At 46.3% G+C, this 12,019-nt stretch overlaps 1 protein-coding gene across 1 annotated transcript; it reads left to right on the top strand.

Annotated features, from left to right (window-relative positions):
• The first annotated feature begins 4,719 nt into the window (after positions 1–4,719).
• LOC142761175 (histone H3-like centromeric protein A) lies at positions 4,720–5,923 on the top strand. Its single transcript, XM_075864368.1, has 3 exons — positions 4,720–4,851; positions 4,920–4,997; positions 5,302–5,923. The coding sequence occupies exons 1-3, from the start codon at positions 4,786–4,788 to the stop codon at positions 5,431–5,433; spliced, it is 276 nt and encodes a 91-aa protein (XP_075720483.1). The 5' UTR covers positions 4,720–4,785; the 3' UTR covers positions 5,434–5,923.
• Positions 5,924–12,019: the final 6,096 nt, after the last annotated feature.

Genomic DNA, 12,019 nt, shown 5'->3' with positions numbered 1-12,019 from the left:
CGATCAACGATGTATCCAGTGACTCGGTGCTCATTTACACGAGCCGACGCACGCTGTACGGGGATGAGCGATGGTTAATACGATGGTCCGTGCTCGTACAGTTTACGTATTGTCGGCAGCACATCCCATTTGTACGCTGTGGACAACGAGGATTTTTTGGGATGCATAAAAGATGTGATCAGCTGACCAATGAGTGCAGTTTATCGTCTGATCGTCGCTGCCTGTGATCGAAAACAAGCGCTCGTATGATTATCGGCATTGGTAAAGGGGTCTTAATGTCAATAAAAGTTTTTTTTTTAATATCACAACGTTTCTAAGCATTTTCTATAGAACTTGATAGAAACCCATCGAGCCTAAAATAGACCCATCCTGGAACCCAGGGGTATAAACAGGCTTTTCTTTACAGCCGAGGTCTTGATGACGTCATTGAGACCGCGCGGTTATATTATTATTATAGATTGTGGCAGATGAAACAGCAGGATATAGTTTTGTTGGCTTTAGCGATGGTTTGAACATTTGGTGTACTTCTTCTATTAGCCACAAGGGGGCGATACATAACCTGGAAGAACGCAGTGCGGGAGCCTTTTGGTTTTTCTTGGCTTTTATATTGTGGGGCTATTATATAATCTATACCAGTGGTTCCCAACCGGGGTGCCGAGAGCTGTTCAGGGGTGCCGCGGCTCATCCACGGCAAAAAAAAAAAAAATAATCGAATTTTTTTTTGACATTTTTTTTTTTTTTTTGCTACAAGCTCCGCCCCCGACGTTGTAGCAGGCGTGACGCGCGGACGTCTGTTACAAGCACCGCCCACAGCTTCCCACTAGAAGCCTGACGGAGGGAGAGGAGCCATTAACACTGGGCAGGGTAAGTGCGGTTTTCTTTACTTTCTTAGCAGTTGTGTGAGAAATGGAGCCAGGGGAATGTGGGTAGTTGTAGTTCTCTCCTCTTATACCTCCTCCCTGTAATGTCCTCTGATATCCCATAATAACAGCCTGGACATGCTAGGAGTTGTAGTTCTCTCCTCTTATACCTCCTCCCTGTAATGTCCTCTGATATCCCATAATAACAGCCTGGACATGCTGGGAGTTGTAGTCCTCTTCTCTTATACCTCTTCCCTGTAATGTCCTCTGATATCCCATACTAAGTCTGGACATGCTGGGAGTTGTAGTCCTCTCCTCTTATACCTCCTCCCTGTAATGTCCTCTGATATCCCATACTGTCTGGACATGCTGGGAGTTGTAGTCCTCTTATACCTCCTCCTGTAAACTTTCTCTGATATCACATAACATCCTGGACATGCTGGGAGTTGTTGTTCTTATACATCCTTATTTATTCCTTCCCCAGGGGTAATCACACTTTCTGTCTGTGATGGAGGGGCAGATGGTTATTTTATCGGGGGGCGGGGGGACTGAGGCTGATGGTGGCTTTACTGGAGGGGGCTGATGGTCATTTTACTGGGGGGATGGAGGCTGATGGTGGCTTTACTGAGGGGTCATTATAATGTGAGTGGGGGGCTGACGGTCATTACTGTGAGTGGGGGGCTGACGGTCATTACTGGGAGTGGGGGGCTGACGGTCATTACTGTGAGTGGGGGGCTGACGGTCATTACTGTGAGTGGGGGGCTGACGGTCATTACTGTGAGTGGGGGCTGACGGTAATTACTGTGAGTGGGGGGCTGACGGTCATTACTGGGAGTGGGGGGGCTGACGGTCATTACTGTGAGTGGGGGGCTGACGGTCATTACTGGGAGTGGGGGGCTGACGGTCATTACTGGGAGTGGGGGGCTGACGGTCATTACTGGGAGTGGGGGGCTGACGGTCATTACTGGAGTGGGGGGGCTGACGGTCATTACTGGGAGTGGGGGGGCTGACGGTCATTACTGGGAGTGGGGGGGCTGACGGTCATTACTGGGAGTGGGGGGGCTGACGGTCTTTACTGGGAGTGGGGGGCTGACGGTCATTACTGTGAGTGGGGGGCTGACGGTCATTACTGGGAGTGGGGGGGGGCTGACGGTCATTACTGGGAGTGGGGGGCTGACGGTCATTACTGTGAGTGGGGGGGCTGACGGTCATTACTGTGAGTGGGGGGCTGACGGTCATTACTGGGAGTGGGGGGGCTGACGGTCATTACTGGGAGTGGGGGGCTGACGGTCATTACTGGGAGTGGGGGGCTGACAGTCAGTACTGGGAGTGGGGGGCTGACGGTCAGTACTGGGAGTGGGGGGCTGACGGTCATTACTGGGAGTGGGGGGCTGACGGTCATTACTGGGAGTGGGGGGCTGACGGTCATTACTGGGAGTGGGGGGCTGACGGTCAGTACTGGGAGTGGGGGGCTGACGGTACATTTTCGCTGCTGCGTGTCTAGAGATCATATGGATTATTAGATGTTTTATTTCTGTATATTTGTACTGCGTTGTTGCAGCTCATCGTCCTCCAGCTGCGGCCTTTCATTTCCATGACGACTGCTCCACTTTTCCTTTGCTCCAGTTTTAAATTTCCCACCTTTGTCTGGATTACGGATTCTCTGTAAGGTTCTGTGCACACGACCTATTTTCAGGCGTTTTACGCCTCGAATCACGCCTGAAAAGACGGCTCCATTACGTCTCCAAACATCTGCCCATTGCTTGCGGGATCTGCTGCGGGTAGCTCTTCTGTTGCCGCATTATTAAATAGATCATTGATGTCGCTGTTCTGGTAATTGATGCCACGAGGATCTATTGTATTCATTGATGCAGCGTGCGTTAATTACTGACATCCGGCAATCTCATATCTTCACCGTCAATGTCATCACTTTCTTGTCACTTGCATTGGTGGCATCAGTCAGTATAAAACCGCTCAGTTTATCCTACGTCACCTGTGATTCTGCTGAATTGTCACCGTCTGTTATCTGCTTAACTGATTGTATGACTCTCAGCAGCGTTTTACATCATCATGAAACCACCCCAGAAAAGCTCGTCCCGCAGGAAGTCGGCGCAGCCGCAGAAGAAACCTGCAGCTCCTCCTCAATCTCCGCCAAGTAAGAGAAAGTTGCACCTTGATCATCTTATCACTCTCATTATATATTTTATTTTAAAAATGAATTCCAGATAACCTCGGGTCGTGTAATACTAGATTGTAATCCGTTTCTCAGCTTTATATCTTAGAGGGTTCGTTTCTATGCAGGTAAAAATCTGTTACATACAGAAATTTCTGTAGCACAAGGCCGCCACTAGGGGGAGCAAACTGAGGACTGATTTATATAGGCACAACAGGAGCTGTATGCATGTGCACAATCGTCTCCCCCTAGTGGTGGTTGCAGGAAGCACGTTACTATATGGCCCTGGGAAGGGAATCTGAGAACACATCTCACACCCATGAAGATATATTATGAAATGAGGGATCTAAGAATTTCCAACCTGCAGTCCGACCGCTCTATTCATTCCCTATGGGATCGCCGGAAATAGTCAAGTTTGACTGCTCCTTGCCCAATTATGCACTCTGCCGTGAGCGGCTCCGCGCAGGCAGGCGCGATGTTGTGACGTCAATTTCTGAGCCTTTTTTCTACTCCGTTTATGCAGCGTGTGGATTGGACGTGTTTTATCTCATCCGCTTTGCTGCTACTGTATTATGCTGCCGATTTTTCCGCATTATAATACAGGTATATGCCGTATTTACGTAATGTGTGAACTGACTCTAACCCCTCCACCCACCCCCCCCCCCGCCAGTCCCAGCAAAAATGTTCTTGCATCAAACCGGTCCTCGGTGCAAAATAGGTTGGGGACCACTGCCATATAGAATGACTTGAGTGACCACCACTCTGGGACCCGCACTCTTGTTAACAACCCGCAGCGATCCGGCATTTATCACCTATCTTGTGGATAGGTGAAAAATTATTTTCGTGGTACAACCCCTTTAATCAGGTATCAATAGGACTTGATGGACCCCAAATTATCAGTCATAGAAAAGTATCTAAAATTTGAACGTCCACATTTATATCCTTTTTAGGTCCAACATTCTGTGCTGATTAATTTCTTAATGTCGTTTTACAGCAGTTGGAGCACAGTTTTCTGAAACGGAGCTCTAAATCTCCTGCGTAGACAGTTACATGGTATAATTTTGTCTCCCTGCAGCCACCACTAGAGGGAGCTCACTGCATACTGCTTTGTTACCAAGTTCAATGTACAACCATATACAATGAGCTCCCTCTAGTGGTGGCTGCAGGTAGCATGTTATGTTTTAAATCTGTTTACCTGATGTTCCTTGGGGGACATTAAGGTAATAGGCCATGTTCACACAGGGCAGATACGCGGCGTAAAAGTACACAGCGTATTGGCCCTGGGCACCGGAGGTAATTCTGGCTGAAAAATTGCAGTTTTTCGGCTGGAATGTCCATAGAAGGTAGAAAAAAAACCATACTTACCCGTAGCCATGGTGACGTGTCCCTCTGATGTTCTGCAGCAGTCATATGGGATGAGACATCATCCCTGGAGGCCGGGTTGAACGCAGGAGCAGAGAGATCTGGGTAAGTTTGGCGGTTTTTTTCCGCTGCGTCTGGATGAGATTTGTTTGAATCTCCTCCACTCTTCTGCTTCTGTATTACGCTGTGGAGTTTCCGCAATGAAATCGGTTGCAGAAAATCCGCCGTGTTTACGCTACGTGTGAACCCGGCCAGACAGTGAATTTCCATGTAGCGGGAGATTCATTTTCAGCTATGATTATGGATTTCTTTCTTACAGGTAGTGGGGAAACAAGTCACAGACCGAGCACACAACGAAGAAGACGCTACCGCCCAGGAGCCCGTGCACTGATGGAAATAAGAAAGTACCAAAAATCAACCAATCTGCTCATTCAGAAAACCCCGTTTTTCCGCCTGGTGAGTGGATGTGTCCTCTGCGGCTGCTCCTCTTTATTGTCAGTGATATTCCCCTTTTATTCTTGCAGGTGAGAGAGATCTGCCTGAAGTATTCCCGCGGCGTGTTTTACTACTGGCAAAGCACCGCACTTATGGCGCTACAAGAGGTCAGTATCTCATACAATGCACTGTCCATGTAACGCATGGGTCAACCAGAGAGGGAGCTGCTCTTTGCAGTGATTCACTACTCAGCCCCCGCCCCCTCTAACACATCCATATGCCCTAGCGGGACATTTGCATAGGGGTTGTGATGCATTGTGGGAGTTCCAGAGGCCAGACCCCCCCCCCCCCACCATCACTCTAGCTAACAGCTCATAAAAGTGAAATCTGATCAGTCCTTCGAGCTGTGTAGTAAATTATACCGGGAGTGCTGTCACTTTAAGAGGGACTAATGCTCTTCTGTATCCACAGTCAGCTGAGGACTTCCTCGTGAGTCTCTTTGAAGATTCTTACCTCTTCAGTCACCAGGCCAATAGGGGCACTCTCTTTGTGAAGGACATGCAGCTCGCACGGAGAATCCGAGGCATCCCGCATGAACTGTGATAACGCTGCCGTTTTATCTCTCAAGATTTGATGAAGAATGATCACGTGTATATAGTTTTATATTAATGGAGAAAATCTATTGGGAAATACAAGTTTTACCATTGCATAAAAGATCCAGTTTGGAAGAGTAAACCGGCTTTAGCGCCCCCTCCTGACACTGGTTACAGTGGAGGTTTTTTCTTTGTTTTATCTGTTCATGGGAAAGTTGTTACAACCAATATGGCTGCCACTGCAGTTTGCAGGGTGGTAGTGCAGTCGTTTTTCTGTCCAGCTATGTAATGGGTTTTAGGGGTCCAGGATGTAGCACAGAAAATGACCACAAGGCGGCACTGCTGGACAAAACCGCTAACAAAGACGCTGGACACAACCGCTAATGAAACCTGATTTGGCCGACCTTCTAATTGTTCTGCTGAGTTTATGATCCGCTTCCTGTTTTTATTCTGTGAAGATTTGTTAATTTTTTCAAATAAAAAAAAAATGTATATTATAACTTTGATCTTCATCATTTTAGACTAATCTTCATAAGGGCTTGGATATGATCAATGACTCCAGCTTCGCTGTAGTTCAATACTCTTGCTCTGTCCCACCCCCATTCTTTACACTGCAGCTATGCTTGTTCAGAGTGTTTGCTGTGTGGGTGGGTGTGTGGGTTGGGTCCAGAATTATTTGGGCAGTGACACAATCTTCATGATTTGGGTTTTGCTGCCACCACATTGGATTTGAAATGAAACAACTGAGATGCAATTGAAGTTGAAACTTTCAGGTTTATTTCAAGGGGTTAAACAAAAATCTCCTGTGAAAAGTTTAGGAATTGCCACCATTTTTCTACACAACCTCCTCATTTCAGGTGATCAAAAGTGATTGGACAAATTAACATTACCATAAATGTTTTTTTTAATACTTTGTAGAGAATCCTTTGCAGGCAATGATGGCCTGAAGTCTGGAACCCATGGACATCACCAGACGCTGGGTTTCCTCCTTTGTTTTTTTTGTTTTTTATATTTCTAATTTTTTATTTTCAAGAAAAGAAATGGGGATACAGAAAAAGAAAAGGGGGTGACATGGGTACAGAAAAAGCCCATGAGGGCCGATCATTTCAACCTATATTTCAACAACAATAAGTAAATATGCAATCAAAGTCCTCCCAACATAGTACCATCAATACACTACAAGCATTAGTATAGCAAGACAGGAATACCAGCATTACACCCTCATCCGCCCCTCCATCACCCACATCTCAGTCAATTCTTAGTAATGATTGATTCAAATAGGGAAGTAAACGAAGGGTAGAAGGACAAAAGGAAGGGGGGGGGGTATAGGGAAAATCTTAAGAGGGAGAAGGGGAGATGTTCTCCCCTCACTCTCCCCCCCCCCCCCCCCACAGCACATCACAGACCACAGGGAACTCAAGAGCTCCCTGTTCTCCACTAATCAGTTCACCCATGGCCCTCTTGTATCTGTCCGACTTGCAGAAGTCAAACCAATAGAACCAGGTTTTCTGAAACTGCGTTGCTCGTTCGGGTGCGGAATGGAGCAACTCCTCCATTCTCCGAATTTCGTGAATGCGCTCCAGCCATTGTCTAGTCACAGGAGGCTCAGAGGATCTCCAACCCCCCGGAATACAAGCCTTAGCTGCGTTCAACAAATGTCTCACTAACATCTTCCTGTAGCGCCCCACAGGTATATCGTGGTGGTGCAGCAAAATCCATGCCGGATCATCTCCCAGCGAGATTCCTGTGATCTCCAGAATGATATCTTGAACCTCTGACCAATAGGTGCGAAGGTTCTCACAGCTCCAGAATATATGTAAAAGCGTTCCCTCTTCTCTGCCGCATCTCCAACATAAAGGAGAAACATCCGGGAACATTTTATGTAGCACATGTGTGACTCTGTACCAACGGGATAGTATTTTAAAACTGGTTTCCTGATAGGCGTTACTAATAGACGCCTTATGTGTGAGGAGCATGATCTTTTCCCTTTGCTCTTGTGTTAGAGTAATCTGAAGATCTCTTTCCCATTTCGTAATATATGGTGGGATGAAATCCTCAGCAGGAGTGAGCAGCACGCAGTAAAGACTGGACAGGGCCCGTCTCACATGCCCCGTTTGAGAACACAAAGTTTCAAAGGAAGATAGAGCTCGGTCATAGGAAGCCGGTGTAGGTAGTCTTGACAAGTAATGAGTCAATTGTAACGCCTGCCATTGGGACGCGTCCGGGAGACCCTCTGGCTGGGAAAGCTCTTCTCCATGCAGCCATGCATTGCCCCTATAAAAATGACTTACTCTAAAATGCCCCTGCTGTACCCATATCTTAAAGGTCTGATCTGACAGACCTGGGCCAAATTCCGGGTTACCCAAAACCGGAGTGAGGGGTGATAACAGTTGTGATATTCCCTCTCTACTCCGCACCTTTCTAAACACCTGTAAAGTTGGATATATGGTAGGATGATCACGAAATTATTTTTTTCTATATAATATTGCTTTTAGTATGTCATTAAAATAAATTTTATTTATTTGTGTTGTACTTTTTCTTTTTCTTTTTTTCTTTCTTTTACTCTATGGGGGCTGCCATTTTTTTTTTATCTCTGTATGTGTCGATTAACGACGCATACAGAGATGGAATACGGCAGCTACAGGGCATAGGAGTCAATGAAAATATGTGAAATTATTATTTAATTTTTAATACTTTCCACCATATGGAAGAAAAAAAAATACAGCAAAAAACGTAAAAAATATAATAGCAATAAGTAACAACACTTAAAAAAAAAAAGGTTTAATTCGCGACACATTCCCTTTAAGGCAGCAGAATAGGCTAGTAAAGCTCTGTATATTGGCACACACCTCACACTCCATTACGGACCATAATTGCAGATAAAAATACTCATCCATTCATTTCTATTGCAAATGGACACCTCCTATATTTACAGGGCCACCTGATCGCATCCTGCAATATTGACACAGATTAAAGAGAACCTTTAATCTTTAAAGGGAAGGTGTCGCGCAAATATTTTTTTTTTATATGTTATTGCTTTTAGTATGTTATTAAAATAAATTTTATTTATTTGTGTTTTTGTGTTGTACTTTTTTATTACTATTACTTTTACTTCACTTCACTATGTGGGCTGCAATTTTATTTTCATCTCTGTATGTGTCGATTAACGACACATACAGAGATGGAATACGGCACATACATCCCCATAGAGAATGCGAACGGGAGCCGTTCCATTCACTATAGCGTACGCCGTCTGTGTGGGAGCGGCACATGCGCCGCTCCCACACAGTCCAAAAGGAAGGTCTTCCGCCGAGCGACATCCGGCGCCATTTTCATGTGGACCGGAAGTCGCGGCCGGACAGTAAGATGACTACTTCCGGTCGCGGCTTCCGTCCATATGTTCAGAAGCAAGGACTAGGAGCGGACGGAGCGGCGGCGGCAGGAGCAGGTAAGTTATGTTTGTGTATGTTCGTGTTATACTGAGTATTTACCACTGTATCTAATCCTCCTACACTGTACATTCGCTCAAAAAATGGCGACACACAGTGTAGGAGGTTTGAACATTCAACCCCCTCCTTTCTCCTGGCACTAGCCAGGATAAATGAGGGGGGATTGTTTGAGGACGCTAAAGCGAGTGTGTCTTCTCCAATTTTGCAGCATAAAGCAATGAGGTTGCTTTACCACATGCCAATGCTGCAATTTTGGGAATTGCTCCCTCTAGTGACCAGCACATGGAAATGTTATAAATTAGAATCTAATTTATAATATTTCCTGACTTGTGAAAAAATGTTAAAAAATTAGAACAATGTTTAATCATTTATATACTAACAGTTTAACTAAAAAAAAAAAAAAATAATTTTTCTAGCGACACATTCCCTTTAAGCTAAAGAAATGCAGCTCGATCGGGTTGAGATCTGGTGACTCGGTCATTGCAGAATATTCCACTTTTTTGCCTTATATACTCCTGGGTTGCTTTCGCAGAATGTTTTGGGTCATTGTCCATCTGTCCTGTGAAGCGACGTCCAATTACCTGCTGCATGTGGTTGAATCTGAGCAGAAAGTAAATCCCTGAACACTTCAGAATTCATCCGGCCGCTTCTGTCTTCAGTCACATCATCAACAAACACTAGTGACCCAGTGCCAGGCAGCCATGCATGCCCATGCCACCACACTGCCCCCGCCATGCCACCACATTGCTACACATGCTATACATGTATTACACAGGATGTGGTGTGCTTTGGATCATGAGCCGTTCCGAGCCTTCTCCATACTTTCTTCCTCCCATCATTCTGGTGCAGGTTGATCTTAGTTTCATGCTGTTCCAGAACTGGGCGGCTTCTTTACTTGTTGTTTGGTAAAGTCTAATCTGGCCTTTCTGAGGCTGATTAATGGTTTTCACCTTGTGAACTCCCTGTATTTGCTCTCATGAAGTCTTCTCTTTATGGTGGACTTAGATACTGATCCACCTACTTCCAGGAGAGTGTTCGTCACTTGGGTAGATGTTGTGAAGGGGTTTTGTTCACCATGGAAAGGATTCTGCGATCATACACCACTCTTGTTTTACGTGGACGTCCAGGCCTTTTGGAGTTCCTGAGATCACCAGTGCGCTCTTTTTTTTTTCTTCTTTTTTTTAAGAATATACCAAACTGTTGATTTGGCCACTCCTGACATTTGTGCTTCTCTCTGATGGATTTCTTCATTTTTTTTCAGCCTAGCGATGGTCGGTTTCACTTGCATTGAGAGCTCCTTTCACCTCATGTTGTGGGTTCACAGCAACAGCTTCCAAATGCAAATCCCACACCTGGAATCAACTCCAGACCCTTTACCTGCTTAATTGGTTATGGAATAACGAGGGAATAACCCATGCAGCCCATTAAATAGCCTATTGAGATAATTGTCCAATTACCTTTTGGTCCTTTGAAAAAGAGGCAGCTACATATTAAAGAGCTATAAGGGTATGTTCACACGGCCTATTTTGGGTATTTTTTCGGCCCGCATAACACATTGCCTTGTTGTGCCAATAAAGATTTTCTAGACCCGCTGTAAACCATTTTACCCGTAAGTCACAGGCTACAGCGGGGGTTCCCAACCAGTGGCTCATGAGCCACCTATTGCCTGCTGTATGGCTGACCATAGGAGTCCTTCGTAATGACCATGTGAATCGTCAATTTACATTGTTCCAGCAGAATGGGTGCTGGTCTCGGTGCAAGTCGCCTTAAAGAAGTGACCACATCTAATGCTTGGCGCGCTGGTCGTCACTTTTTTAGCGCCAGTGTCATTTTTATTATTTCTAGTTTTGGAAGTAAAGCAGTTTTAGTAATAAAATACCACAAAAAAACCCCGGACCCTCACATACCTTGACCCCAGAAGCTGAGACAATAGATGGGGCCGTATTTCTGGGCCAGGCGCATGAAATGTCGAGGAAGATCACTGCGCCCCAGATCCATCAGATTCCCGATGAAGGGCAGTGGTGCGGGACGCGGAGGGCGCTGGTTCTGGTCGAGTCCTGACAGGCGACACTTGGAGTGGGAACATCTTAAGTATAGAAAGAAGAGGACGACGAGGGCCGGCAGCAGCAGAGGGACCATAGTGAAGCTGAAGACTTAGGCCTCATGCACACGACCGTAGCCATGTGAATTTCTGGTCGCCCGGCTGCGGACTGTCAGCCACGAGCCGCCCGCAAATCGCGGGACATGCACATGGCCGCGGCCATTATTTTCAATGAGCCCGGACCGCAGAAGACAGCCGTAATAAGACAGGTCCGTTCTTTCTGCGGTGCGGGCTCCCGGGCCATGCACAGACCGTAAAAACTACGGTCGTGTGCATTGCCCCAGAAAAATGAATGGGGCCGCAATTCTCCCGTGGATTTTCGGGGGAATTGCGGCCGCAAAAGCACGTTCGTGTAGATGGGGCCTTAGGAGATGCTGGGTGTATATGTAGAGACAGGCGTAACCTTGAGGACAGGAAATATACAGAGGGAGGCATGGAGATTGATAGGAGAGGAGGCAGCGGACACAGGGTGAGCACTCAGTGTGGAGAAGACACATTTTATGCACAGCCATAAATTGAGTGGAGTTCCCCTTTAATAACCTCACCAGGTGGCAAGGCCCTGGCATGCTGGGAGTCGTAGTTTCACAACCGCTGGAGAGTCTCCGCTCTAGAGGATCACAAGCTTCAGGCTGCACATTCCCAGTACAGTGGAATCCTCAGCCTGGGATCACTGCAAGTCCAAATTACATTGGCGGCAAGATTTGGGGGCTCTGAACTCCTCTCTACAAGCAATCTACAAATTATATCACATCGCCTACAGGTCCTGTGCACTACATTGCCCAGGTGCTGTGCGGTTTATCTATAGGGTGGATGGGGCCCTTTAAATGATGGAGTTTCTATTCACAGCCCAAGATCCTGTGACCGTGACCTTCCCCTGTGTTTTATCGCTTCATCTAATGAATGACAGGACTGTACTGACCTTGGGCGCAGACGGAGGGTGAGTGGAGAATAAGTCAAGGAGAGATGAATGATGGATAAGACAAATGAAACGAGGCCTCCGTGTGTGTAATGTAATATGCAGTGTTTGTGTGTGTGTGTGTGTGTGT

This window comes from Rhinoderma darwinii, chromosome 4 (genome assembly GCF_050947455.1).
Source record: "Rhinoderma darwinii isolate aRhiDar2 chromosome 4, aRhiDar2.hap1, whole genome shotgun sequence".
Classification (NCBI taxonomy): Eukaryota; Metazoa; Chordata; class Amphibia; order Anura; family Rhinodermatidae; genus Rhinoderma; species Rhinoderma darwinii.
This window is presented reverse-complemented; position numbering and strand designations above follow the sequence as displayed.